The 27,247-nt window shown below is 35.2% G+C and overlaps 1 protein-coding gene across 4 annotated transcripts in view; it reads left to right on the top strand.

Moving 5' to 3' along the window:
- FYTTD1 (forty-two-three domain containing 1) overlaps positions 1–24,913 on the top strand; it is a 41,831-nt gene extending 16,918 nt beyond the window's left edge. For all 4 annotated transcript variants that reach the window (XM_047875832.1, XM_047875831.1, XM_047875835.1 and 1 more), the window contains 7 exons: positions 9,838–9,986; positions 15,495–15,607; positions 17,207–17,303; positions 17,715–17,776; positions 19,295–19,369; positions 20,682–20,808; positions 22,514–24,913. In XM_047875832.1, coding sequence (XP_047731788.1) covers positions 9,838–9,986; positions 15,495–15,607; positions 17,207–17,303; positions 17,715–17,776; positions 19,295–19,369; positions 20,682–20,808; positions 22,514–22,612 — 722 coding nt within the window. In that variant the 3' untranslated portion in view covers positions 22,613–24,913. The remainder of the gene's footprint in view (positions 1–9,837; positions 9,987–15,494; positions 15,608–17,206; positions 17,304–17,714; positions 17,777–19,294; positions 19,370–20,681; positions 20,809–22,513) is intronic.
- Positions 24,914–27,247: the final 2,334 nt, after the last annotated feature.

Genomic DNA, 27,247 nt, shown 5'->3' on the forward strand with positions numbered 1-27,247 from the left:
TGTCATAAGAGAAATTCCAACAGTACTATAGGACTTCAGACAGATTTTGTGCTAAGAAAATCAGTGGTGGTTTAATGGATAAGGTGAAATAGGATCTAGTCCATGAAGGATCAGAAAAGCTTTCCTTTCATGGGGGTTATGATCCGGGCCTTAAGATAAATGATATCTAGGGGTAGCTTATGATCTTATAAGATTGAACTTGTGCTTGTTCTCCAATTACATGTGACAGATCCTAAAATAGAACAGCTGTTGCTGTCACTGAATGTGCAGAGAGATAGGAGATTGTCTCAAATTCTGATTGGTTAGAAGTTCAGATTTCCACATTGTAATGTCACTGAGGATGTTAGCTTGAGGTAAGAGAACACTTAAGACAGAGAGCCCTTGGCAGGCTCTCAAATTATTTTTATTTTTTAAAATACCAGGTAACTTTGTATTTTAAAAAAATTTTTTTAATGTTTTATTTGTTTTTGAGAGACAGAGAGAGACAATGTGAATGGGGGAGGGGCAGAGAGAGAGAGAGAGAGAGAGAGAGGGAGACACAGAATCTGAAGCAGGTTCCAGGCTCTGAGCTTTCAGCACAGAGCCTGACGCGGGGCTCGAACCCATGAACCACAAGATAATGACCTGAGCTGAAATTGAGACGCTTAACCAACTGAGCCATTCAGGCACCCCTCAAATAATTTTTACTTATTAGTTTTTAATATTTTATTTTTTGAAGTAATCTCTGCAGCCAACTGTGGGGCTCAAACTTAGAACCCTAGATCAAGAGTCACATGCTATACCACTGAGCCAGTGAGGTGCCCCTCTCAATAAATCATTTTTGATGGTTGAACAAATAAGTGAATAAAATCTTCCTAAATCTTTGCCCAAAATATAGTCACTCATTAAATATTTGTATAAACAACCTAAATATTCTTCAGTGGGGCAATACCATATAGTGGCAGTTCTCAAAGTATTGTCCAGGGATCCTGGGGAATCTCCAAGACTCAAGGCATCCATAAGGTCAAAACTATTTTTATAATGATACTAAGACATTAATTGTATTTTCACTCTTATTCGCATGAATATATAGTGGAGTTTTCCAGAGTCTACATGATGTGTGATAATTAAATTGAATGTGGTAGCAGATATGAAAATCTAGCTATCTTCTATTAAGGCAGACACCAAAGAGATTTGCAAAAATACAAAACAATGCTACCCTTCCTTTTAAATATTTTTGTGGTTTTTTTTTTTAGAAAATGATTGTTATTTTTCATTAAAAATGTTATTTGCCCTGCATTAGGTTTATTGTTGTTTTAATGAAATAACAAAGTTTTTAAATATTTAGTTTTCATTTCTAAAGTGTGATAATATCCATAAACATAAGCCCACAGAAACAAAAATTCTAGAGCTCTCAATAATTAAGGGTATAACGAGGTCCTGAGACAAAAAATTTGAGAATGCTGTTTCTTTTAGAGGTAGAAGAGACAGGAAAATATTTGTATACTGCTTTGGAAAGGAGCCAGTAATGCATTCCCTCTGATTCGACATTTCCCAAAAAAACCCTCAAATCTTTGTGTAAGATTTTTATAACCTCTCAAATCAGACTCCAGAAATTACTGAGGCAAGTCAGTAAGTGTGTGAAAGAAATTCGTGAAGGGATTGAGCAGAGGATTCAAAGATGAAAATTCCTGTCTCTAGTTTTAATTGTTCTCAACCTTGGTCACACCTGTGGAGCATTATAAACTAGAACAATGCCCTGGTTGCACTCCATTTCTACTGAAGCAGAATCTGCAGAAGGAGGGCCTGGGGATTTTTTTTTTTTAAGCTCCATACGTGATTCTGATACATGACTAGGGTTAAACAACTGCTCTAGTACAGCTGAAAATGTGAAGGGACCTTCATAGAGGTAGTAGTTGCAATACTGAGAATGAAGGTACTCTGGAAAGACAGGAGAACTTTTAGAAGGGCTGGAATGGATGAGAACTAAGAAAAGGTGGGGCACCTGGCTGGCTCAGTTCATAGAGCATGCGACTCTTGATCTTGGGGTCATAAGGTCAAGCCCCATGTTGGGTGTAGAGCTTGTTTAAAAAAAGAAAAAAAAAAAGAAAAGACTTATTGTATTAGATGAGGCCTTTAGTACCTTTTTATAATGCCTTTTAGAATACAAGTCACTGGGGCGCCTGGGTGGCGCAGTCGGTTAGGTGTCCGACTTCAGCCAGGTCACGATCTCGCGGTCCGTGAGTTCGAGCCCCGCGTCGGGCTCTGGGCTGATGGCTCAGAGCCTGGAGCCTCTTTCCGATTCTGTGTCTCCCTCTCTCTCTGCCCCCTCCCCCATTCATGCTCTGTCTCTCTCTGTCCCAAAAATAAATAAACGTTGAAAAAAAAAAAATTAAAAAAAAAAAAATAGAATACAAGTCACTTACAGAAGGAAGGTAAGGAGAGAATTGGGGCTGTATGTATAGGTCTTTCTTAACTTTATGAAACACAACAATGAAAAGGTGAAAAATAGAACCATTGCTAAAGTTGAGGTACAGCTGGTGAAGTTTGTTCAAAGGTATAAAGAGAGGGAGGGGTTAATGGATGATAAAGTTTGCTAGATGGTAGAGGAGAAGCCATTCATAGAAATAAAAGTGGAAAGGATAATGAGTATGGGAACAGTGACTATAGCACTCAGAAATAGAAAGCACCCAGGAATAGAATTCTATCTTGTACTTTTCTCCTTTTAATCAGTTTTATTCTTGTTAAAGTGACTTTTCTCATGCATCTTTCTCATCGAAGCTTAAAACTTTGGTATAAAAATGGATTCCTCCTCTCTTTAATCTTTCTTTTTGCTCTGCTAATTCATTCATTCTTTTGGAATACTTTCAAATTTCTTTGTTCCACTCCCAATCCTTTATCATGTCTTGTTTGAGTACTACAGTAGCATCTGAATGGTCAGATGGAATGGTCTCACTGCCTTCCTTCTTCCCTCTTCCATTCAGTTTAAGATAATTTTGGGGTGGTTCAGTCAATTAAGCGTCTTGACTTCAGCTTGGGTCATGATCTCATGGTTTGTGGGTTTGAGCCCCACATCGGGCTCTGTGCTGACAGCTCAGAGCCTGGAGCCTGATTCAGATTCTGTGTCTCCCCTCTCTCTGCCCCTCCGTTGGCTCGTGCTCTCTCTCTCTCAAAAATAAACAAACATTAAAAAAAAAGGGGGGGGTTGTGGGAGAGGGGGTGGGCTAAATGGGTAAGGGGCATTAAGGAATCTACTCCTAAAATCATTGTTGCCCTATATGCTAACTAACTTGGATGTAAATTAAAAAATAAATAAAAAAGAAAAAAGGCCATATGGTTTAAAAAAAAAAAAAAAGATACTGCTTCTAGACTAATGTAACCCGGTCATGAATTCTGTGACTTCTCATTCCTTGTCAAGTATATTCTTTATCTCCATGTGAAGCATTCTGATTTGAGCCCACCACATCCATTTACTTCTTATTCTTATTCTAAAAATTTTTAGGGTTTATTTATTTATTTAGAGAGCAGGGCTCAAACCCAGGAACCATGAGATCATGACCTGAGCTGAAACCAAGAGTCCGATGTTTAACCAACTGAGCCACCCAGGTGCCCCTCTTATCCTTATTCTAAACTGTATCTCTGTATGCTATGGTTATCCATGTCTTTGTACTTTTAACTTTCTGTCTATCTTCCTATTCAAATTTTGTCCATTTTATAATGCCTAGCTAAGAGCCCACTTTTTTGGTAATAGTTGCTTTTCTTCTCTTTGGAAATGTGTCCTAGATTATATTTTGCTTTTTATTCTTTAGTTTTTGCAGTTTGGAAAATGTTCAGTTTTGGAGCCATGCAAACTGGCACTTAGAGCAGTAACTGCCATTTTCTGTGACATCTGGGTAGTCACTGTTCTTCACCTCACTTCACTCACCTGCAAAATTAAGATGTTAGCGTCAATCTCATCAAGTTCTCGTTTAAAGTACTCGGCCCAATGCATTAGCAGAGTTAATGGTATCTGTTTCATTATTTAATACAAATAAAAATAGTAGTTGTAGATTTAATTAGACAAGTTTCGTCAATATGCTTAATCTTTATTTGGTTGCAATTCTAGAAGGAAATAATACATATAACAACAGTAATTTGATTTTCAGGGGGTGTCTGGCTGGCTCAGTCAGAAGAGCATGCAGCTCCTGGTCTCGGGGTTGTGAATTCGAGCTCCACGTTGGGTGTAGAGATTACTTAAATAAAACTAAAAACAAAACAAAACAATTTTATTTCAAAATTTTAAAAGTTGTGTTTTTTCCTCATTATAAAAGTAATAGCATCTGCACTTTGGGGTTGAGGCAGAGAACCCAAAAAAGGAACAAATCTGGAAGAACTCCCTGTCACACTGAGTTGCCATGCTGGTGGAAATCACTAGGAAGCCATCTGTGAGTGTGATGCGACTTAAATTCAGTGGAGGATGAGTTGGGCCTAGGAGTAGATCTAGATAGATTCCTAGAACCCAAAATTTAAGGCATCACTCACACTTAGATTTTGTGCCTTTGGTTCTTCTCTTGCTTCACTATAGTCTCAGCTTACAGGGGAGGGATAAATGAGTACCACTGGATGTTCCGTGCAACAGAATGAGTCTTTAGGTATACACTGGAATCTGGAAGTAAAAATAAAAATTCTTTCTTTAAAGACGGTCCAGTGCCCTCTACTTACAAAGCTTAACATTATGCTAGTTGGTAAGAGAAATGTTCCTATAACAGAGGTAAGGCAGTAAAGAGTGAAATGGGAGTAATAAATTGGTAAATGCTTCAACCATTATAACAAGCTTTCCCAATTGTCTTGTTGAACTCTGTTCTCAAAATAGGTACACCACATAAAAGCATTCTGGAATTAGATACGTTTGGGAATACATACACTGTTATACCCAACTTAGAGATTCATCACACATGTTAGTCCTGAGAAATCCTTTAGTAAAGAAAACTATTTTAGCTTTTAGTTTGGACATGAAACTTTTCTGTTAGAAGACCTGTTACTATATTGTAGATGTGTAGTATTATACAGGATACAATTCTGAAGACACTTGCCCCAAAATCAGAGTTAAAATAAAAATGCCCAGTATCACAGTTGTCACTTAGCATGGGTCTCTGAAATTTCTGGCTATTGCATTAAGAAGTAGAAGAATTTGAGGTATAATTATTGGAAAAAAGAAGACAGTATCATTTGTAGATAATAATGGTTGTTGCTTAGTAATCCCCAGAAATAATTTGAAAGCCTGTAGAACTAAAAAGTAAGTTCAGTGGCACAAAAACAGACACATAGACCAATGGAATAGAATAGAAACTCCAGAACTAGACCCACAAACGTATGGCCAACTCATCTTTGACAAAGCAGGAAAGAACATCCAATGGAAAAAAGCCTCTTTAACAAATGGTGCTGGGAGAACTGGACAGCAACATGCAGAAGGTTGAAACTAGACCACTTTCTCACACCATTCACAAAAATAAACTCAAAATGGTTAAAGGACCTAAATGTGAGACAGGAAACCATCAAAACCTTAGAGGAGAAAGCAGGAAAAGACCTCTCTGACCTCAGCCGTAGCAATCTCTTCCTCGACACATCCCCAAAGGCAAGGGAATTAAAAGCAAAAGTGAATTACTGGGACCTTATGAAGATAAAAAGCTTCTGCACAGCAAAGGAAACAACCAACAAAACTAAAAGGCAACCAACGGAATGGGAAAAGATATTCGCAAATGACATATCGGACAAAGGGCTAGTATCCAAAATCTATAAAGAGCTCCCCAAACTCCACACCTGGAAAACAAATAACCCAGTGAAGAAATGGGCAGAAAACATGAATAGACACTTCTCTAAAGAAGACATCCGGATGGCCAATAGGCACATGAAAAGATGTTCAGCGTCGCTCCTTATCAGGGAAATACAAATCAAAACCACACTCAGGTATCACCTCACGCCAGTCAGAGTGGCCAAAATGAACAAATCAGGAGACTATAGATGCTGGAGAGGATGTGGAGAAACGGGAACCCTCTTGCACTGTTGGTGGGAATGCAAATTGGTGCAGCCGCTCTGGAAAGCAGTGTGGAGGTTCCTCAGAAAATTAAAAATAGACCTACCCTATGACCCAGCAATAGCACTGCTAGGAATTTATCCAAGGGATACAGGAGTACTGATGCATAGGGCCACTTGTACCCCAATGTTCATAGCAGCACTCTCAACAATAGCCAAATTATGGAAAGAGCCTAAATGTCCATCAACTGATGAATGGATAAAGAAATTGTGGTTTATATACACAATGAAATTCTACGTGGCAATGGAAAAAATGAAATATGGCCTTTTGTAGCAACGTGGATGGAACTGGAGAGTGTGATGCTAAGTGAAATAAGCCATACAGAGAAAGACAGATACCATATGGTTTCACTCTTATGTGGATCCTGAGAAACTTAACAAGAACCCATGGGGGAGGGGAAGGAAAAAAAAAAAAAAAGAGGTTAGAGTGGGAGAGAGTCAAAGCATAAGAGACTCTTAAAAACTGAGAACAGGGGCGCCTGGGTGGCACAGTCGGTTAAGCGTCCGACTTCAGCCAGGTCACGATCTCGCGGTCCGTGAGTTCGAGCCCCGCGTCAGGCTCTGGGCTGATGGCTCAGAGCCTGGAGCCTGTTTCCGATTCTGTGTCTCCCTCTCTCTCTGCCCCTCCCCCGTTCATGCTCTGTCTCTCTCTGTCCCAAAAATAAATAAACGTTGAAAAAAAAAAAAAACTGAGAACAAACTGAGGGTTGATGGGGGGTGGGAGGGAGGAGAGGGTGGGTGATGGGTATTGAGGAGGGCACCTTTTGGGATGAGCACTGGGTGTTGTATGGAAACCAATTTGTCAAAAAATTTCATATAAAAAAAAATATAGAGAAGTAAACAGTACCCTTAAAAAAAAAAAAGAAAAAATTTACACAAAGTAAAAAATATAGTAATAAAAATTAAAGAAAAATATTTTTAATAAAAATTGAAAATAAAAATGAAAAAAAAATAAAAATAAAAAGTAAGTTCAGTGGGATGACTGATTAAAAGTTATTAATTAAAACTCAATAGCATTCTGTCATCCCAAGAATGACAGTATGAAAATTATTATTAGAAAAGGGATCTTTTTTTGTGATTGACCAAAAAAAAAGTAAAAATACCTAGTAATAACCTTAATAAGAAATATACAAGACTTATGTGAGGAAAAGATTAAAGCTTTACTGAGCCAGTTTAGTCACAAAAGAAGTGGAAAGACATACTACATTCATGAATATTGTAAACATGTTAATTATTGAAAAATTAATTATAAATTTAACGTAATTCTTCTTGCAAAGCATCAAAGGATATTAGAACTTGACCCCACAAAACTGACTTAGGAGCATGACAGTTCATGAATGGAAGAATAGTGATAGCCAAAAACACATAGAAAAGGTCCATTCTCACTTGTAAACTACCAAATAAGACCAGCTTTTTTTTTTTCAAATACTAAGTGATAAAGATTAAAAAGAATATTCAGTGTTATCAACGATAGGGAAAAAGTGGCACCCTTATGTTCCTGGGAATATGAATAGTCATTCTAGAGGGGATTTTTTAAAATATGAATCAGAATCCTTAACTTACTTTACCATTTGATACAGCATATCAGGAGTGCCTGGGTGGCTCAGTTGGTTAAACATCTGACTCTTGATCTCAGCTCAGGTCTTGATCTCAGGGTCATGAGTTTAAGCCCTGTGTTGGGCTTCACACTGGGCGTGGAGCCTACTTTAAAAATTGGGGTGCCTGCATGGCTCTTGATTTTGGCTCAGGTTATTATCTTGTGATTTGTGAGTTTGAGCCCTGTATTAGGCTCTGTGCTGATGGCACGGAGCCTGCCTGGGATTCCCTTTTGTCTCTCTGCCCCTCCCCTGTTCTCGCACATGTGCACATGCTCGCTCTCAAAATAAACATTAAAAAATAAAAATAAATAAAAAATGGAAAAATTAACAAATGCTCTTATAATGTTGTTAGTTCATATTACTGATAACTTGGCAGCTCTGTAAAATTAGAGGTAAATTTATATATAACTAATAAAGTACAGGTTTTTTTAATTGTCCAGTAGAAAAAATAACTCTGAAAAATCATGCTTTTTTGCCCCTGTAGAAAGACAGTAAACAGTTTTGTCTAATATAGCTGTCTTATTTAAGCATTCTTTTTTTTCTTCCACTGAATATAAAATCTAGCTTTTCCAAATTTCCTTTTGAATGGATTTGTTTCCCTGCTGTGCTCTTATTAATGAGTTAAATAAAAGTTTGTTGCATCTTTATCCCCCCGGAAAATATTATCTATAATGTTATTGTAACATTTATAGTAGTTTAACATTAGAAATAAGTGAAGTGAGGGACGCCTGGGTGGCTTAGTTGATTAAGTGTCTGACTTTGGCTTAGGTCATGATCTCGAGGTCTGTGAGTTTGAGTTCCATGTCGGGCTCTGTGGTGACAGCTCAGAGCCTGGAGCCTGCTTTGGATTCTGTGTCTCCCTCTCTCTCTGCCTCTCCCCCACTCACACTTTGTCTGTCTCTCTCAAAAATAAATAAACATTAAAAAAAATTCTTTTTTTAAAGTGAAGTTCTGAGGTTGGTTGGATCAAGTATGGCACATTAAAAAATGATACAGTGAGGGCATCTGGCTGGCTCAGTGGGTAGAACATGTGACTTTTGATGAGTTCAAGCCCCACATTGGGCATGGAGCCTTCTTTAAAAAAAAAAAAAAAGAAACAGTAATAATACAATGAAAGAATCTAAAAGACATGGGATAATATTCACAATACAGTGTTAATGCCTACTACAAAATAGTACATAGACTAGGAAATGTGGTTGCCAGGAAGATTAACTCAGTGTATCTTCTAGGCACTTGGTACTACAAAATTGTGAATTACCTCTGTGAAAGTCTTTTGAATTGTTTAAAAATAGTTGAAATTAAAAATGTTAACTTTTTAAATGTGTAGGAGTAAAAGACAAGAAAGACATACAATGTTAGTGGTTATCCCAGGGTGATGAGATAATGGGTAACTTTTAGTTTCATTTGTACTTATATGTTTCTAAGATTTCTGTGGCAAGCATGTTTATTCATAATTGGAAAATATTTAAATAGATAAGATACACAATGGAAAGGCAAAGGCAAGTTGTATCATGCCACAGAGATTAAAACATGTTTATTGGAGCTCAATTGGGACTTCAGCAAAAGTAGTTTAAATACAGTAGGAATGAAAAAAATAAGCCAGATTGCAAGATAGTAAGTAAATCAGATATCAGATAGTGATCCATTCAAGATCAGTGTCCCTCAATAGAAATAAAATGTGAGCCACATGTGAATAATATATTTTATTAAATCCGATATATCCAAAATACCATTGCAGTATATAATTAATATAAGGTTATTAATGAAGTATTGTACTCTCTGTTATATCTTAATTCAGACTAGTCATATTTCGGGTACTCCATAACCACATGTTGTTAGTGGACACCACATTGCACAGGGAAAGTTGTTTATTGATAAAGTAATGCAAGAGAGAAGATAGCTATAGGGAAAACATGAGAATCCTGTAGTCCCTTTGCAGTCCATTATGGCAATAGAACTCTTTGCAGTGCAGTTTATTGCCCTTTAAAAATGAAATATTTTATGTAATATATGTAAATATGTGAAAATAACACAATATTATATAATAGTAATATAGGAAATATTACATAAGTAATACTAAAAAATAAAATCCGCTCTGCTAAGAAATAGAATACCCTATGACCTGTGTGCCCTTCAGTTGCATTCTTAGATTGATATTTTTTTGGTCTTTTTTTTAAACCTCCTATAGGTTTTGGCAAGAATAGTCTGAGCCGGAGAGGAAGAGTAATGCCTGGAAAGAGACGTCCTTATGGACTTATCACAGGCCTTGCAGCTAGGAAAGCAACTGGAATTCGAAAAGGAATTAGTCCTATGAATCGACCACCTCTAAGTGACAAGGTAGGATGCTGGTTTAATCATGCATCAGATACTCTTTTCCTTTAGTTGTACTAATATTTCTGTGAATGAGTACAATATTCTCATTGAGGGAGCATTTTATGTGAATATTTTGATTTTTTTTTTTTTTATGTAGTGCTTTGGGTCTTCTATAAAAAGTAAAGGAAAAGTACTGTCATTCATGAAGAATACCTAAATTTCCACATTCTTAAATAAAATTTATGTAAAGTTTTTTAATAGGTTCTTGATTTTCTTTGCCTCTGTGTGTATGTACAATATTGACAAATTATTGACGTATAATTTTATACAATAAAATTCATCTTTTTAAGTGTACAATTCAGTGAATTTTAGAAAATTTACAGAGTTGTACAATCATCACAACAGTCTAATCTTAAAACAGTTCTATCACTCTAAAAAGAAATCTCTTGTCCATTCATAGCCCTACCTTGTCATCTACCTCAGGCAACCACTAAATTACTTTCTGTAAATTTTCTGTAAATTTGCTTTTTCTGCACATTTCATGTAAATGGAATCATATGATAATATGTGATCTGGCATTTAGTATAATGTTTTCGAGGTTGGTCATGTTGTAGTATGTATCAGTACTTGATTCTTTTTTATTACTGAATAAATATTCCGTTATATGGATATACCATACTTTGTTTATTCATTCACCAGTTGTGGGACATTTTGGTTATTCCCATTTTTTGGGTATTATGAATAATGTTGCTGTGAATGTAAGTAAGTAAGATTGTATGAACATAGGTTTTCATTTGTCTTGGATAGGTACCTATTTTTAATTAGAGTGCAATCATTTACTCACTATGAGTTAACTACTTTTCAGATTTTAATGAAGTTTTATTTACTTCTCAATGAGTAATTTTTGAATTGGCTAAAGTGTTCCTTTGAATAGTTTTACAAGTAGTTTTTCTTCTGATTCTTATATATTTTATTCTATATATTTATATTCTATATATTCTATATTTTTTAATCTTTTTGGTTCTCTGATTATGCAAAAAGTACATACTTGTAAAAAAAATTCAGGACTTCATTCTTTAAATTATCTTTTTTTTTTTTTTTTAAGTTTATTTTTGAGAGAGAGAGCGAGTGGGGGGGGTGCAGAGAGAGAGAAAGGGAGACATAGAATCCGAAGCATGCTCCAGGCTCTGAGCTGTCAGCACGCCAGGCCTGAACTCATGAACCATATCGTGACCTAAGCCAAAGTTGGATGCTTAACTGACTGAGCCACCTAGGTGCTCCTCTTTAAATTATCTTTAATGTGCGTCTTCTGGTTAAGAACCACAACTGTCTTAGATCCCTTAACTTTTCAATATTGCCACCACCAACAGTTGATTTCACCTCTAAAACTTTATCGCAGAACTTAACTGTTTATTGGAAATTGGAAAACATTAAGAAATATGGATACTGGGAGGGTGATTGGATTTAAGTGCTATCTTATTGATCCAGTAAAAATATTAAATTACCACATGTGATAGTCTTTTGAGTTGTTTGAAAATGTTAATTATAGAATGCTAAGAATGTGCTAACTAGTAAGATCCACATATTCAAAGTTGAATAAATTTGTCAGAGGTAAGGTTTGAAAAGTGCTGTTTCTTAAAACCTTTTCCTCATTCAGAATATGGATTAATAGTCTGATTAGGACAAAATATAGTACTTTATAATTTAGAAACCTGTTTAAATATAAATAACTCATATTATCCTTTTCTATTCATTAAACAATTTACCTAAATAACTTAATTGGTCTTGAATTGTTACATGTACTTAGAAATTTTATACCTTAAAAAAATATTTTGACTATAATTAGATGTTGTTACTTTATCTCTCACTTTCCACAGTTGATGTGAATTAGACTTTATTTCAGTAAAAATGTACATTTTCTTACCTATGAAGTGAATGACTAAGTGGGAAAGATAGCATACTCATTTATATCACTAGTATTTTCTGAGAGCAAGTGGGGGCTGTGCTAACAGGGGAATGATTGTCTCTAGGAATGAATTTTCTTTTTGTTTACAGACATTAAAATAGCTGTCAGGTAAAAGTTGTGTTTAGGTTCTTTCTTTTTTCTTTTTCTTTTTTTTTTTTTTTTTTTTTTTTGGAGAGAGTGTGTGCAGACCGGGGAGGGGAAGAGAGTGAGGGAGGGAGAGAATCACAAGCAGGCTCAATGTTGTCAGCTCAGAGCCTAATGATGTGGGGTTCGATCTAATGAGCCGTGACATCATGACCTGAGCCAAAATCCAGAGTTGGATGCCCAACCGACTGAGCCCCCCAGGTGCCCCAGTGTTGTGTTAGGTTTTTAAGGGATTCTTCTAGTGGCATATATAACTTCGTCAGTGTCAATTAAATAAATTTTTTTGTCTTTTAGATTCGGAATTTCCCAAACTTGAGAGTATGTTATGTTCCATAGAACTTTTGACTTGATTTTGGTAATATTAAACCATTTAATACTTCTGTGAACTTAAAGAATTTTGTTATTGGGGCACCTGGGTGGCTCAGTTGGTTAAGTGTCCGACTTCAGCTCAGGTCATGATCTCGCGGTCTGTAGGTTTGAGCCCCGCGTCAGGCTCTGGGCTGATGGCTCAGAGCCTGGAGCCTGCTTCCGATTCTGTGTCTCCCTCTCTCTCTCCCCCTCCCCCGTTCATGCTGTGTCTCTCTCTGTCTCAAAAATAAATAAATGTTAAAAAAAATTTTTTTGGGGGGTGCCTGGGTGGCTCAGTTGGTTGAGCGTCTGACTTCGGCTCAGGTCATGATCTCACAGTTAGTGGGTTTGAGCCCCACATCGGGCTCTGTGCTGACAGCTCAGAGCCCGGAGCCTGCTTCCGATTCTGTCTCCCTCTCTCTCTGCCCCTCCCCCACTCACGCTCTGTCTCTCTCTCCTTCAAAAATAAATAAACATTAAAAAAAATTAAAAAAAAAATTTTTTTTTGTTATTGCTGCAAGCAGTTATTTTCCACTAATGGGTAGGTGTTTTTGTGTGTGTTTATTTGAGAGAGAAAGAGGGAGGGGCAGAGTGAGAGGGAGAGAGAAACAATCCTAAACAGGCTCCATGTAGTCATTGTGGCCCTGCCACTGTAACTGACAAACCATGAGATCATAACCTGAGCCAAAACCAAGAGTTGGACCCTTAACCAACTGAGCCACCCAGTGTGTCCCTCCACTAGTGGGTAGTTTTAATCACTTGTCTGATTTTAACAATGAAAATAAATGTTTTCATGCTATGGAATTCTATTCAACAATAAAAAAGGAATAAGTTAATATATAAGTCAGCATGGATATACCTCAAAACATCATGCTAAGCAAAAGGAAAACACAATACTATGTTCTGTGTGATTCCATTTATCTGAAATTATAGAAAAGGCTAAACTGTAGTGACAGATGAGATGGTCATTGCCTGGGGTGGGAGTCAGGCAAGGGAAAGGAATTGACTGCAGAGGGGCACAAGGAAATGTGTTAGGATGAGGATGCTGTTCTATCTTGATTATGATGTGGTTGCATGATTTGTTACACAAATTCATCAAATTGTAAACTTAAAATTTTATTTTATATAAATAATGCCTTAGTAAAATTAACGTTAAAATTAAAATATTTCAAGACCCTCAAGAAATCATTTTTTAGGGGCGCCTGGGTGGTTCAGTCAGTTAAGCATCTGACTTTGGCTCAGTCATGATCTCATGGTTTGTGAGTCTGACCCCTGCATTGGGCTCTGTGCTGACCACTTGTGAACGCTCAGAGCCTGGAGCCTACTTCAGATTCTGTGTCTCTCTGCCCCTTCCCTGCTCATGCTCTGTCTCTTTCTCTGTCTCTCAAAAACATTAAAATAATTCTTTATATCAAAATTATTGTGAAAGAAAAACTTTTCCATACATGTATTTTTTAATGTTTATTTTTGAGAAAGAGAGAGAGAGCGCGCATGTACACACACACACATGAGCTGGGGAGGGGCAGAGAAAGAGCGAGAATTCCAAGCAGGCTTCGCACCTTCAGTGCAGAGCCCAATGCAGGGCTCAGACTCATGAATCATGAGATCATGACCTGAGCCAAAACCAAGAGTCAGACACTTAACCAACTGAGCCACCCAGGCACCCCCCCCCCAACGTATACTTTTTAAAGCACATTTATACATGTATACAAACTTTAGATCCATGGAATGATACATTTACCATGCATTAATTGGTTGTTATTCTAGTCTGTGTATTCATCATTTTAACTAACATGATTGAGTACCCACTCTATGCTATATGCAAGGGATTCTGTGGTAACTCAATAGAAAATCCCTCATGGAGAATAAACATTAAATAAATTTTCCCACAAATAACTATATGGTTACAGTATGGCAGATAGTTTGAGGGTAAAAAAAACACGTGATGACAGCATCAAAGGAATTTACATTTACCATTAAAATGATACTTGGTGTTTTTATTAAAGACAGAATATGAAGCTTGGAATGAACTGTGAGTGATTTTATAGCATTTTTCCTATATTCTTAATATTCCTTATTTCTGTTTTTACATTTACTTCTTTTCCAAATGTTCATGAAAATGAAGACTTACAATTTTTGTGTTTTTTAGTCAATTGATACTTACGAATACTTCTCATATGCTTAAAACATATAAGGTAGTCTGAATTAAGTGTAAGATATGTATGGCTCATATTGCCAAGAACTTTTGGAAAGACTTCATGAAAAATACAGAAATCTGAATTAGACTTTAATGCTGGATTGAATTTATATATGAGGAGGGAGAAAAAGTGGACATTTCATATGCTTATTTTCTTGATTCCTTTTTTCTTTGTAACTCTACTCAGGCTTCTTTGCTGTCATAACCTCCTCTTTTTCCCTCACATTTGTTTTGGAACTTGGCTTTCTCTTTTTTTTTTTTTTTTTTTTTTAAGTTTTTATTTATTTTGAGAGAGAGAGAGAGAGCACGAGCCTGTGAGTGGAGCAGGGGGGAGAGAGGGAAAGAATGAATCCCAAGCAGGCTCCTTGCTATCAGCACAGATCCCGACTTGGGGCTCCATCTCTCAGACTGTGAGACCATGACCTGAGCCAAAATCAAGAGTCAGGTGCTTAACCCAGTGAGCCACCTAGGCACCCCAGAACTTGGCCCTCTTCTCCCTTCATTTGGTAATCAAAAATCATGTTTATTTAAGTGATTTCCTCATTTACATTTCTGGTCCTCTGATTCTTCTCTTGAGTTCCAGGACCATGTTTCCCCATAACCTGTGCATCCCCCAGAGCACCTCAAACTGAACATAACCAAAATAGAAAAAATCCATTTTTCCATTTGAATTGTCCTTTTGTTGCACGTATTTCAAGTATAAGGAGGTTGCTGTCTTCTCAATCACTTAGACTGGAAATATTCAAGTCATTTCAGCCTGTGTCTCTAATGTGCACATCTAAGCAGTCTCTGTCCATTCTGCTTCAGAAATGTTTATTGTAATAGGGTATATAGCAAAAAGCAATCTGATTAATGTAGTTTTTTTGCCTTCTGAAAGAATATAGAACGGTATTTTCCAGCATTAAAAAGGAAGGCCAACCTTCTGAGACAAAATGAAGTACAGAGAAAAGCAGTTGCAGTTCTTAAGAGACCTAACCAGCTAAATAGAAAGTAAGTACTCAAATATGATAATAATATGTTATCCTAAGTAAATAAAGGTAGACTTCTTGCACTAAGCAACCAAATGAATGGATTTGTAGTGGTCATTTTCAAGACGGATATTTGGGATGTCTCTCTGAACATCCAATATGGAGGCATTCAGTAATGGCTTTCTTATTTCTGAGACCCAGTATTACTGATGGTTTTAACAAATTGTAAACTTTAAAAAAAAAGCATTACTCTGCTTCTTTACCTCTGTTTACATACAGAATAAAATTACAAAAGGTGATTGTTTAGGTAAAAATACCTCCACCAGAATTATTCAAAATTGGGAATTCTGAAAGCTAAAATTGTTATTCAGTCTCAGTGACTCTTAATAGAACAATGTATTTGTGGAAAAAGCAAATTGTAAAAAATTCTGTGTGAATGCTTTTTAAGTTGAAAATATTATTATTATTTTTAAGTTATCTCTTCACCCAACATGGGGGCTCGCACTCAGGACCCCAAGATAAGAGTCGCATGCTCTACCTATGAGGCAGCCAGGCACCTCATAGCTGAGATTATGTTTATATTAAATGGAAGGCATAACAGAAACTCAAAAATTACGACCTATTGTTATGACATTCTGTTTTCTGTAAGAATAAAATGGGCAAAAGGAAGTTGATAAACTGGTAAGTTTCTATATTTTAGTTTTGAGTACCATTTATTTATCTTTTATAGAAGATAATTAAAAAAGAACTGAAAATGAAGTTTTTGTATAAATGGAACAGGCTGGAATTGCAGGTTTACTTAACTATCATCCCTCTTTTCTTTTGGAAATCTGGTGTAGTGCCTTTTGGGAAATGGGAAATTAGCAAATAAGAACTTGTCCATTATATGAGACATTAATGACCCATGTTAATTAGGCTAGCTAGGGAAATTTTGCATTTGAGTCTAAGATTGGAGGTAAGATTAGGCGATCTGTTAAGTATTTATAAGAAATAAATAACTAGATAAATACGAAAATTTGTTTTCTCATCTTTTACTGACTTCATATAGAAATTAGAAAGGGATTGGTGAAAGTCAAGTCCAACATAATTGAGAGTACATTGCTCTATGTGAAAGAATAAGATGGTAAGTTTCTATGTGATTCATGTTAACATATAAAGGTTTCTGAGTGAAGATGGAAGAGAAAACCATAGAAGATGTTATTTTCAAGATTTTCTCTTGATTTTCAGTAGTTTGATTATGATTTGCTTAGGTGTGATTTTCTTTGTACTTATCCTGTAAATTTGTACGTACATGTTTTTCATCAATGCTGTTTAGGAAATAGCATTAAAATTGTTATTTTTAATGTCTTCAGAAGAAATCTTCTGTTAGAATATTAGCGAGTGCAATATTTAGAAGATAATTAGAATTAACTAGGTTGTTATGTAGTATGCTACAGAAAGATATTTATAAATTGAATCACAGTAACTTTGTGTAAATAAGGAAATAATTCAGAATCTTTATGTTTAGTGTACTTCAAATGTCTAGCCTATGAATTTAACTATTTTTGCTTATTTCTTCTCAGGATGTTTGAAAGTTGTTAAATGGCTGAGACTATTCATGATATATCTGTTTTTGTTGCAGAAATAGCATTCCGGCCAATTTTAGCAGGAGTGGAAATAAATTAAGTCATCAGAAAGATACTCGTCAGGCAACTTTTCTTTTCAGAAGAGGCCTAAAGGTATAAAAACCCCTTGGTGGTGGTTTCTTTTTACTCAAAGGATCTTGAACATCTACCTTTAGTGGTAATCCTCAATCATAGGCATAGCCCATGGTTGAGGTAAGGGTTGGGTTTGGGATATGGAGAACGTGACATCAGATTAGTTCTTTTTGTTACTTATTTTTTCTATTCTCCCTTTTGTTGTCATCAGTAGCAGCATCTTACAAGCTTAACATGTTATTTAGGAATAAATATGTTTTACCACTTGTTCTGATATAGGAACCTCAACAGAGGTATTGCCAGAATAGGCACATGCCTCTCTTGCATTCACACACACATCATACTGGGTTATAAAGTTACAGAGCAGGGCTGCTTTTTAGATTCAAACCCTCTGCTTTCTTTTGGGACCTACTACTTTTTTTTTCCCTTCAGGTTCAGGCCCAGTTGAACACAGAACAACTGCTAGACGATGTAGTAGCAAAGAGAACTCGTCAGTAAGTTTCAATTTGTTTTTCAAGATGTCCTTTCAAAACTCTCAGAATACTAGCAACCCCGATTACTGTGTGCCCCAGTCCAGAAGAAATTAAATGAGACCCCCAGAGTATATTAACCATTGTGCCTGAAAAAAACAAATCCATTTTTTCCCCCAAAAAGCCTTTTGCATTTTCACATGTCAGTGTTAATGAGTTTTAGCACCAAATACATCCCTTTATTTAAAAAAAAAAAAAAAGATAATGGAGTATTCCATTTTAATGAAACAGCTCTTTATTTTCTGTAACTGCTTTTCTATAAATGAACCTATTCAGGGAATAAATAGAAAATCCAATAGAGCTTTTAGAAAACTTGTGAACCCTTTAAAAACAATAGGATATTTTTCCTTTTCACATATTCTTTTCTTCTCCTTACCCCATAAAGATTTTTTGAAAATATTTTTTTGTCTGTTAGAATTAACACTTCTGATGTGTGAGTTGTAACATTCTAATTCCATCAATATGATCAGTTTTCAAGATTAAACTATTTAAAACTATGACTACTTTTTGGAAAACAAAATGTGTAAAACATGGTATTGGTCCAGATATGCCAGCTAAAGTTGGGCATGATTTTGAGAAGAGTGTAAGAAAAAAAAGTATTTGAACTTGATGTTGACAGTATTCTTTTGCACAGGAGTCATGACATTGGAAACCATAAGGAAAGAAACGATAAGCCATTTGCTTCTCCAGTGAACAATGTTTACATAATTATAATAAAATAAGTGCTGTTTGTCTTGAACTTTGAGAATCTAAAGGGAAAAAACCCCACAAAATCCTTATTTTGGTAACAGAATATAGTGAAAATGTCAGATTTTGAGTAACATGAATGTACAAGTAGAGCTGACAAAAATGGGAGGTACAAAGTGGGAGAAGAGATGGAAAGAAGAATTAGAGGTACTACTCTCCTTTCATACAAAGTCGAGAGGAAATGGTGTCTTTGAAAGAAAGGAGATTTAAGAGACTGAAAGATTTATATTTAAAGTTATAATGGAAGTAAAATAATGATATAGCTACCAAAATGTTTAGAAGGAGGTAGGGAATCTAGAGTATAGTGTGATGAGCTAAAACCTTATCATAGCAAAATATTGTTACATATGCATCTTGTGTAGTCAACTGGAGGTAACTAGCAAGCAGTAAGAACAAAGTTAAAAGTGCTGCCATTGGGGAGCAGGAAAGTTCTGCCTCTGGGGAGCAGAGGGGGCACAAAATACTGGAGACTGTCACTTTTCATTAGCAGCCTTTCTGTACTAATTTAATTTATTTTAAGGTATGTGTATTTGTTACACTGAAAAAATACTTAATAAATTCAAGTGTCCAGTTCCTACACTCAACATGCTGATTAATTATATCATGGTGGAGCTTAGTAATTTTTAAAAGCTAAGAAAATATGATGGTTACTTTAAAATGTATGTTTTTATGTGGAGTACGCTATAGGATTTATAAACTTCCATTTTAATGAAATTTTTGGTTTTTTGAAACTAGATGGCGGACTTCCACCACAAATGGAGGAATTTTGACTGTCTCCATTGACAATCCTGGAGCAGTGCAGTGCCCAGCGTAAGTCCTTTTTTTATTGTCAGAAATTATAATCTCTCAGTATATAAGGTAATAGAAGAGCACTGGACTTCTGCTCATGATGTCCAAGTTAAGATAAACTGAGACAAAGATAAGAGTAATACTTGTGGTACAAAGTGGAAATACTATAGTATAAAGTTAAAGGTAAAAGCTGTCTTGATTCCTGGTTCTATACCCCCAAAGTAGACACTTTTAACAATTTCATATTTTTATTAAATTGGTGCGTATACAATAAGTATTTTATACATTTATGTATAATAACAAATGAGGGAATGCTATACATACTTGCTCCTTTCTCCTCCACCTCCTAATACAGTTTGGACATCTTTACTTGTAGGTACATACAGATCTACCTTCTTTTTAAAGGCTTCATAGTGTGTTCTTTTATCTGGGTGACCTTAATTTAGTTAACCATTCCCTTATGTTTATTGCATTATAAACTTTCTAGGTTTTTGGAGTTTTCGATCTCTCCAGCTATTTTAATAAATGAAATGAAAAAAACATAGGATGAGTCTCTTAAGACTTCAGAGGTTGCTTCATTTTAGAAGATCAAGACTTGGAAGTCACCAGTCATTCCAAATTATTGAAAACATTTAGTTCTACGTAAAGAAATATTCTGTGAGTGATTATAAATTTTAGTCTCCAGATGAGTCAGTCAAGAACCAGGTACATCAGTACCCCCTTGTCTGTGATTTCACTTTCCATGGTTTTAGTTACCCAGTCAGCCATGGTCTGAAAACAGATGGTCCTCCTTCTGACATATTGTCAGAAGATCAGTAGTAGCCTGACACTACCTCACAATGCCTACATCATTCACCTCGCTTTGTCTCATCATGTAGGTATTTTATCATCTCACATCATCACAAGAAGGATGAGTACAAAAACATTTTGAGAGAGGGCGGGAGAGAGACCACATTCACATAACTTTTATTACAGTATATTGTCGTAATTGTTCTATTTTACTATTAGTTGTTGTTAACTAATAACTCATACTGTGCCTAATTCTTAAAAATTAAACTTTATCATAGGTATGTATGTATAGGAAAAAAGATATAGTATGTGTAGGGTTCAGTACTCTATGCAGCTTCAGGTATCCACTGGCAGGTGAGGGGCAGTCTTGGAACAACATAAACCCCATGGGTAAGAGGAGACTATTGTACTTTTTTGAGAACACAAAATAGCCTTAATACATGGAACATGTGTACAAGTCAAGATGTCTTATGTACCAAATGATTTGTTTTTCTTCTTTTGATTATTAAGCTTGTCTGATGTCATTTTAATTTTTTTCCAATAGAACTCAGAAACCACGATTAACTCGTACTGCTGTACCCTCATTCTTGACAAAACGGGAGCAATCTGATGTAAAGAAAGTTCCTAAAGGTGTCCCCCTACAATTTGACATAAATAGTGTTGGAAAACAGGTAATTTTTTTTTCTGTGTTTCTTTGTGCCATTCATTGAGAATATTTTAATTAATAAAATATGTAATGAATTAAACAGGGTATCTTAAGTCTCCTCAACCTTAGGAAACCACTGAACAATCTACTTTGTTTCTATAGAGAAGCCTATTTGGGGATTCATATGAATGGAAATATACAATATGTGATCTTTTGTGACTGGCTTCTTTCACTTAGCATAGTGTTTTTAAGGTTCATCTATAGTGTATCGTCTTTTTATTGCTGAATAATGTTCCATCAATGGATATACCATATTTTATTTATTCAGTTATCAGTTGATAGACATTTGGGCTGTTTCCATTCTTTGGTTATTGTGAATAAGGTTCTTCTGCACATTCATGTACATGTTTTTTGTGTGAGTATATGTTTCCATTTCCCTGGGTAAATATGTACAAGTGGAATTGGTAGGTCATATTCATAACTATATGTTTAACCTCTTGAGGAAGGGCCAAACTTGTTTTCCAAAGTGGCTGCACTGTTTACATTCCTTCCAGCATGTATAAAGAGTTATAAATTTCTCTACATCCTCATCTACACTTGTTACTGTCGGTCATTTGATCGTAGCCATCCAAGTGCTTGTGAAGTGGTATATATCTCACTGTGGAATAGATTTGACATTTTTTATATTGACTTTGTGTCTTGTGATCTTGCTAAAATTCACTTCACTATTTTTAGTAATTTTGTAGATTCCTTAAGATTTTCTGTGTAAACAGTCATGTAATTCTCCATATCCCTTACCAATCCTTAAACCTTTTCTTTTTCTTCTTTATTATGATGGCTAGAACCTTCAGTACAATGTTGAATAGAAATAATGAGAACATGGTATGCTTGCCTTGTTCCCAAGCATGAGGAGAAAACATTAAATGTTTCACCATTGAGTATGATTTTAGCAATGGGTTTTTAGTAGATTTACAGGTTGAGGGAGTTCCTTTTATTCATATGCTGAGAGTTTTTATCATGAATGGATGTTGGATTTTGTTAAATCCTTTTTGTGTATCCATTGATGTAAAAATATGTGGAATTGAAAATATGAAGTATGGATAGAAATCTGACCAAATTTGTTTTGCTTCTTTTTATTTCATTTTGTCATGGTTACTCTTCTTTCATAAATGGTAAAATATAATTTGGGTGTGCTTTCTTTGTTAATCAAAAACCAGATTTTGATTTGAATTGGTTTGAATTTCTGTGATGAACTCCCAGAAATCCAAAAACTTCTAGAAATTCAAGAAAGTTTGTTTCAAATATTCACAAGTGTCAGTAACTCTTATGTTTATCAGTGACATCACTAGATTTTGTGGCAGTGTTTGTAGAGCCTAAAAATAATTGAGAGAAAATCTTGGATGTATGACTTGTGGGCATTATAGCAATGTGTTTTATGTAGTACATAATGTAGGTATTTAGAATGGTTTAGAAGATAGAGAATGTGAGTCAGACTACCTGGTTTAAATTCTGGAGCTGCAAGTAGGCAAGTTAACTAACTTCTTTAAACTTCACTCAATTCACCGAATTCCTGTGGTTTTTATTAGAGTTAAATGAGTTTGAATGCATAAATATTCAGGAAATGTTAGCTGTTGTTACCTTGAATTACCATTATGATCACATTATTGTTCTAAGCAAATATGGCCAACAGTCAAGTTGTTAATTGTTTTGTTTTGTTTTGTTTTCTCTAGACAGGCATGACTTTGAATGAGCGATTTGGGATCCTGAAGGAACAAAGAGCCACTCTCACGTTCAACAAAGGAGGAAGCCGCTTTGTAACCGTGGGATAGATCCCAAGTCAAAGGGACTTTTGAGTGATGACTCTGTTTTAAAAGTTGAATTGCTTGAAGAGTTCATCACAGAAATTGAAGAAACTTTATTTCAAAATATTCACAAGGCTAAATAACTCTTATTTTTATTTTTGAAGTTTTTTTTTTTTAAACATGTATAAATAATGCCCTGAAAGAATAACAGGGAATATACCTATCTGTTCTTGAGATTTCATGGTTGGCCCAGACAGAACAATTCTGTTTGACTTCTTTGGTCCGTCATGCAGCAGAAAGAAGACAGAAAAATAGAAACTGATTTATTTTTATTATAGTGGTATTTAGGATCTCATTGCTTTTCCCATTTTTTATTTGCCATGGTAAATCTTGGTCTTCAGAAATATGAGTAGGTCCCTTTGTTGCTGTCACCTGTCCTTTAATAGTATTGATGTAATAAGTGCAGTTGACTTTTCTTCATTAGAGATATTAAAAAAAAAATTAGAATTATAGTTTTGAGTTTTAAGATTTATGGGAATATCTGGAATTTGGTTCATTTTTGAGATGACCTTAGGTTAATTCTCCAGAGTTATAAATCTTTAATATCGAACTTTTAACCAGAAATGTGACTTTAGGCATTAGTCTCTGTTTAAAATGTTGATGTTTAAAGCTATAAATGTGTGTTTACAAAATTATCTGATAGAGCCTTGGAAGAGAAGGTCCAATGTAAAAACCTAACAGTTGTGTTTGGTAAATGAAGAAAGCCAGAGAGGAAGTAGCAGGTTGAGGTGAAACACTTTAAAACCCAGGACATAGGTGTACTGTGTGGATTTAGTGTAGGCTTGAATCTAGTGTCCACGAAGAATTCTTCAAATGATATTTAGAAGAATTATAATTATCAAGGTGGATTGAGTTCCTTAGATATTTTGATGATAAAATCAATAGCCATAAAGTCCTAGACTTCTTATTCAAAAGTTAAATTTTATAAGCTTTTTAAGCTTGTTAATTAAACAGTATAAAGCTTCAGAATCAAAAATATACTTGTATATGCCATAAAGACAAAATGGTAATTGAGTTACATTGTAATCTTGGTTTATACCTTTCTTGTATAAAGTTCAGGCATTTATAGTCAGGGTATTTTTTTTTTCCTCCCACACTCTGGAGGAATTAATCTGTTGTGCCAAGCTAGTGCTGAAAGTCTTCAGATGGTTATATACTATAAGTTACAGTATAATGCCAAAATGCAGCAAAATATTCCAACTACAAGTTCAATCATTTTGAAGTTTAACCTTTTGGTTTGCTATAATGTTGAAACCTCTAAGTAGGTGTTAGTTTCCCTAGAGTGTATTGGTGTTAATTTTTCCTGTAAAACAAAACAAAACATAACATTAAGTTATCACTCTTGCCTGCCTTGTATTGTATATTAGACTTCATTGTTTTCTCTCATGCTTCTTGAGTTACTTGGTTTATGTTAGCCACGGAAAAGTATCAACAGTTTCATGCTTATACCAAAGAATTAAATCTGATCCTTAATATCTGGTATTTTGCCAGTAAGTCTACTGATAAGGGATTATTGGAAGCCAGTCACACAATTTGAAAATAAGCTCTAGTCTCCTTAGGCCAAGGACTCATTGCAAAACATTTTTGCAAGTACAAATGCTTAGATTTCATCCGTGAACAGTACATTTTATTTTAGACTGGTTAGAATTACTGGTAGATTATTTTAAAGCAAAAGAGAAACAACTGAGCACAAATTTGCTGTCTTTAGACAGTTTGTGAAAATATGGTATAAAGTTTTCATTTTTTTATTTTAAATATTGTACAAAGCTATCATTAATGCCATTTTTCTCGAAAACCTTAAAAATTGCCCCAAATATTGACGTTAACTGCATCAAACAACAAAGTGTCTTTGGTATATTAAACATTTGTTCTTCATACATCTCTAATTTCATTTTCTTTTTAAATATAAAATTTTGTCTTTGTTACAACTAAATTAAAATTCTTGAGTGCTAACATGCTGTGTATAAACAGAAGAATATGCTTTGTTGGAAGAAAATTTCCTTTCTTGGAATGTGGTTGTGGTCATCCTTTTTCAGTTCTTAAATTTTTTTTTTAAACAGGATACAACTTAAAATTTCCTTTGCATCAAGGTGTATGCAAAACATTGATGCAGTGCATCACAAAAATAAGTTTGTATTTAACGAGGAGATGCTTTACACTGTACTTTTTGGTGTTTTTTGGAAAAGTTACAAATTTAGATCTATTCTGAAGCTGTTCATTTTTAACAAATAAAATGTTACAGGTCTCACATTTATTCTTAGCTATAAAGATTGAGTTGTGGTTTTTAGATTGTTCTGTGTTACAAAGAACTTTGTAGTGATTTATAATTTTTAGGGTTTGAAAAACTAGCCAATTAAATTGGTAAATCAGTCTACACTCATATTCTAACTGCCTTTTGACCATTTCATTCATGAGCTCCAACCAAGAAGTAAGTAGCCAGCATGATTTAAAGACTCATTACTTGAGTGCAGAATTTCAAGCTAGATGTGCCCTTCAAGATCATCCATTTCAACTCCTTTCTATGTTTTATTTAAGTGAGGCTCAGCTTTTCAAGACTTGTATGTGTCAGTGTCACTTTTTGAGCTCAGGTCTTTTAATTCTCAGTTTAATTTAATTCTCATAATAAACTGCTTCTGTGAATTGAACACCCACAGAGAGTAGTGGAATGATGTTTGGCTTGTCCGATATCTGAGAAGTGGTAATTGCAATGCTTTTAGCATTCGTAATTTTTAGTATGGCAAGTAAATCTACTCTACCAGTGATAATTATTGAGACTTCATTACTTTTGTATTCAAGTTATATAGACCTCTTAGAAAAGGTCAGTGTTCCTGATCGCACATTATGTATTTTTTTCTAACAGGCATAGATTTCATAATTTTAATTATAAGCACATCATAAAATACTTCCAAAGTATGAACAAACTTACAAGCTTCATTGCCCACTGATTATTTTCTGTTAGAATAGATATGTATATCCCAGTTTGCTGTCAGTGGCTTTATAATTCACAGTATACACAGTGTCAGGATAATTTTTAATTTTAATTTTAATCACCCGGTGTTCATCATGAAAAGTGCATTCCTAAATCCCCATCACTTGTTTCACTCATCCCTCCACCCACATCCCCTCTGGTAACCATCAGTTCCCTGTAGTTAGGAGTCTGTTTCTTGATTTGTCTCTCTCTTTTTTCCCCTTAGCTCATTTGTTTTGTTTCTTAGTGTGTCAGGGTAATTATTGTCCTGATTTCGATTTTCAATAAGAAAGTATGAGTGACAAAAAAATAGCTGACTTTGCACTACAGAGAATGAATACCATACATTCTGAATACAGGTAGTATCAGGGCAGGAAATGATTCTTTTATTTCTGATTAGTATATTTTTGAACTTTCATCAGAATTATATGATTGTTTTATTGCTACTGTAAAAAAAAAAACCCACGTGATTTAAGCTTCCTTTTAAAGCGAATTATTTTTATGTAGATCAATTTGGAGTTTATTCCCTTTTAAAAAATGATACCAACAGACCCCAAGCATTCACACTAAGAATTTTGGACTGTTGTCGGCCATTGTTAGGGAGTTAAAGATTTTCTTATAAATTATTGACTTCTGATGTCTCTTTTTCTCCCTCATTACGTTACTTCTATCAAATACAAAAAGCTTTTATTTTTTTATTAAAAAAATTTTTTTTAACATTTATTTTTGAGACAGCATGAACAGGGGAGGGTCAGAGAGAGAGACACAGAATCTGAAACAGGCTCCAGGCTCTGAGCTGTCAGCACAGAGCCCGACGCGGGGCTCGAACCCAAGGACTGTGAGATCATGACCTGAGCTGAAGTCGGACACTTAACCAACTGAGCCACCCAGGTGCCCCAAAAAGCTTGTTGAAACAAGGAAATGTGTGATACCGTCCTGGAGCTGAAATTCATTGTGTTGTATTTCAGAAGAGGTTTACTGATGTTTAAAGATGAATAGGAAACTATTTCCATAGTGTGTAGATACCTAATTTCTACTTCTATTTCCACTTTCCTTTAATGAGAAGAAAATCATATTGTCTGCTTATTAAAGGAATCCGGGAAGGAACATTTATTGAATGTATTTAGCAAGCTAGTTTCTATGCTTTACATTGAAGAGCATAGGATTAGTCAAGATTTTAATCCCATTGCTTTGAGTTCGTAAAAATGGAGTCTTAAAGGAGTGACCATAACATATTTCTAGCGAGTAGATGAAGGGGGAAAGGACTTTATTTCTGCATGAGGTAGTGAGATACAGAGCTGAAAATGAGATTTGAGTGAAAATTTTGCCCCTGGTATTCCTTCAGTGAGTTAACTTTCAGTTGTAAAATAGAAGCAAGGAACTTCTCTATATCAATTCCTAACATTCAATAACCCTCACTACCAATTTTTTTCAGCTCCTGCTTCTAGACCACAGAGCAGTTATAGAATAAATTCTATGTCCTTATAGCCCTTTTGCTCATAGCTTTTTTGCACCTGTTTCTCATCATCTTTATTCATCGCTAGACACTTTGGTGAAATCCTCACAGTGATTCCATTTCCTTTATCTCATTCTCACAAGATGATCTTGTCACTTTTTTAATGGAGATTGAGAGA

Source organism: Prionailurus viverrinus, chromosome C2, assembly GCF_022837055.1.
Source record: "Prionailurus viverrinus isolate Anna chromosome C2, UM_Priviv_1.0, whole genome shotgun sequence".
NCBI classification, from domain to species: Eukaryota; Metazoa; Chordata; class Mammalia; order Carnivora; family Felidae; genus Prionailurus; species Prionailurus viverrinus.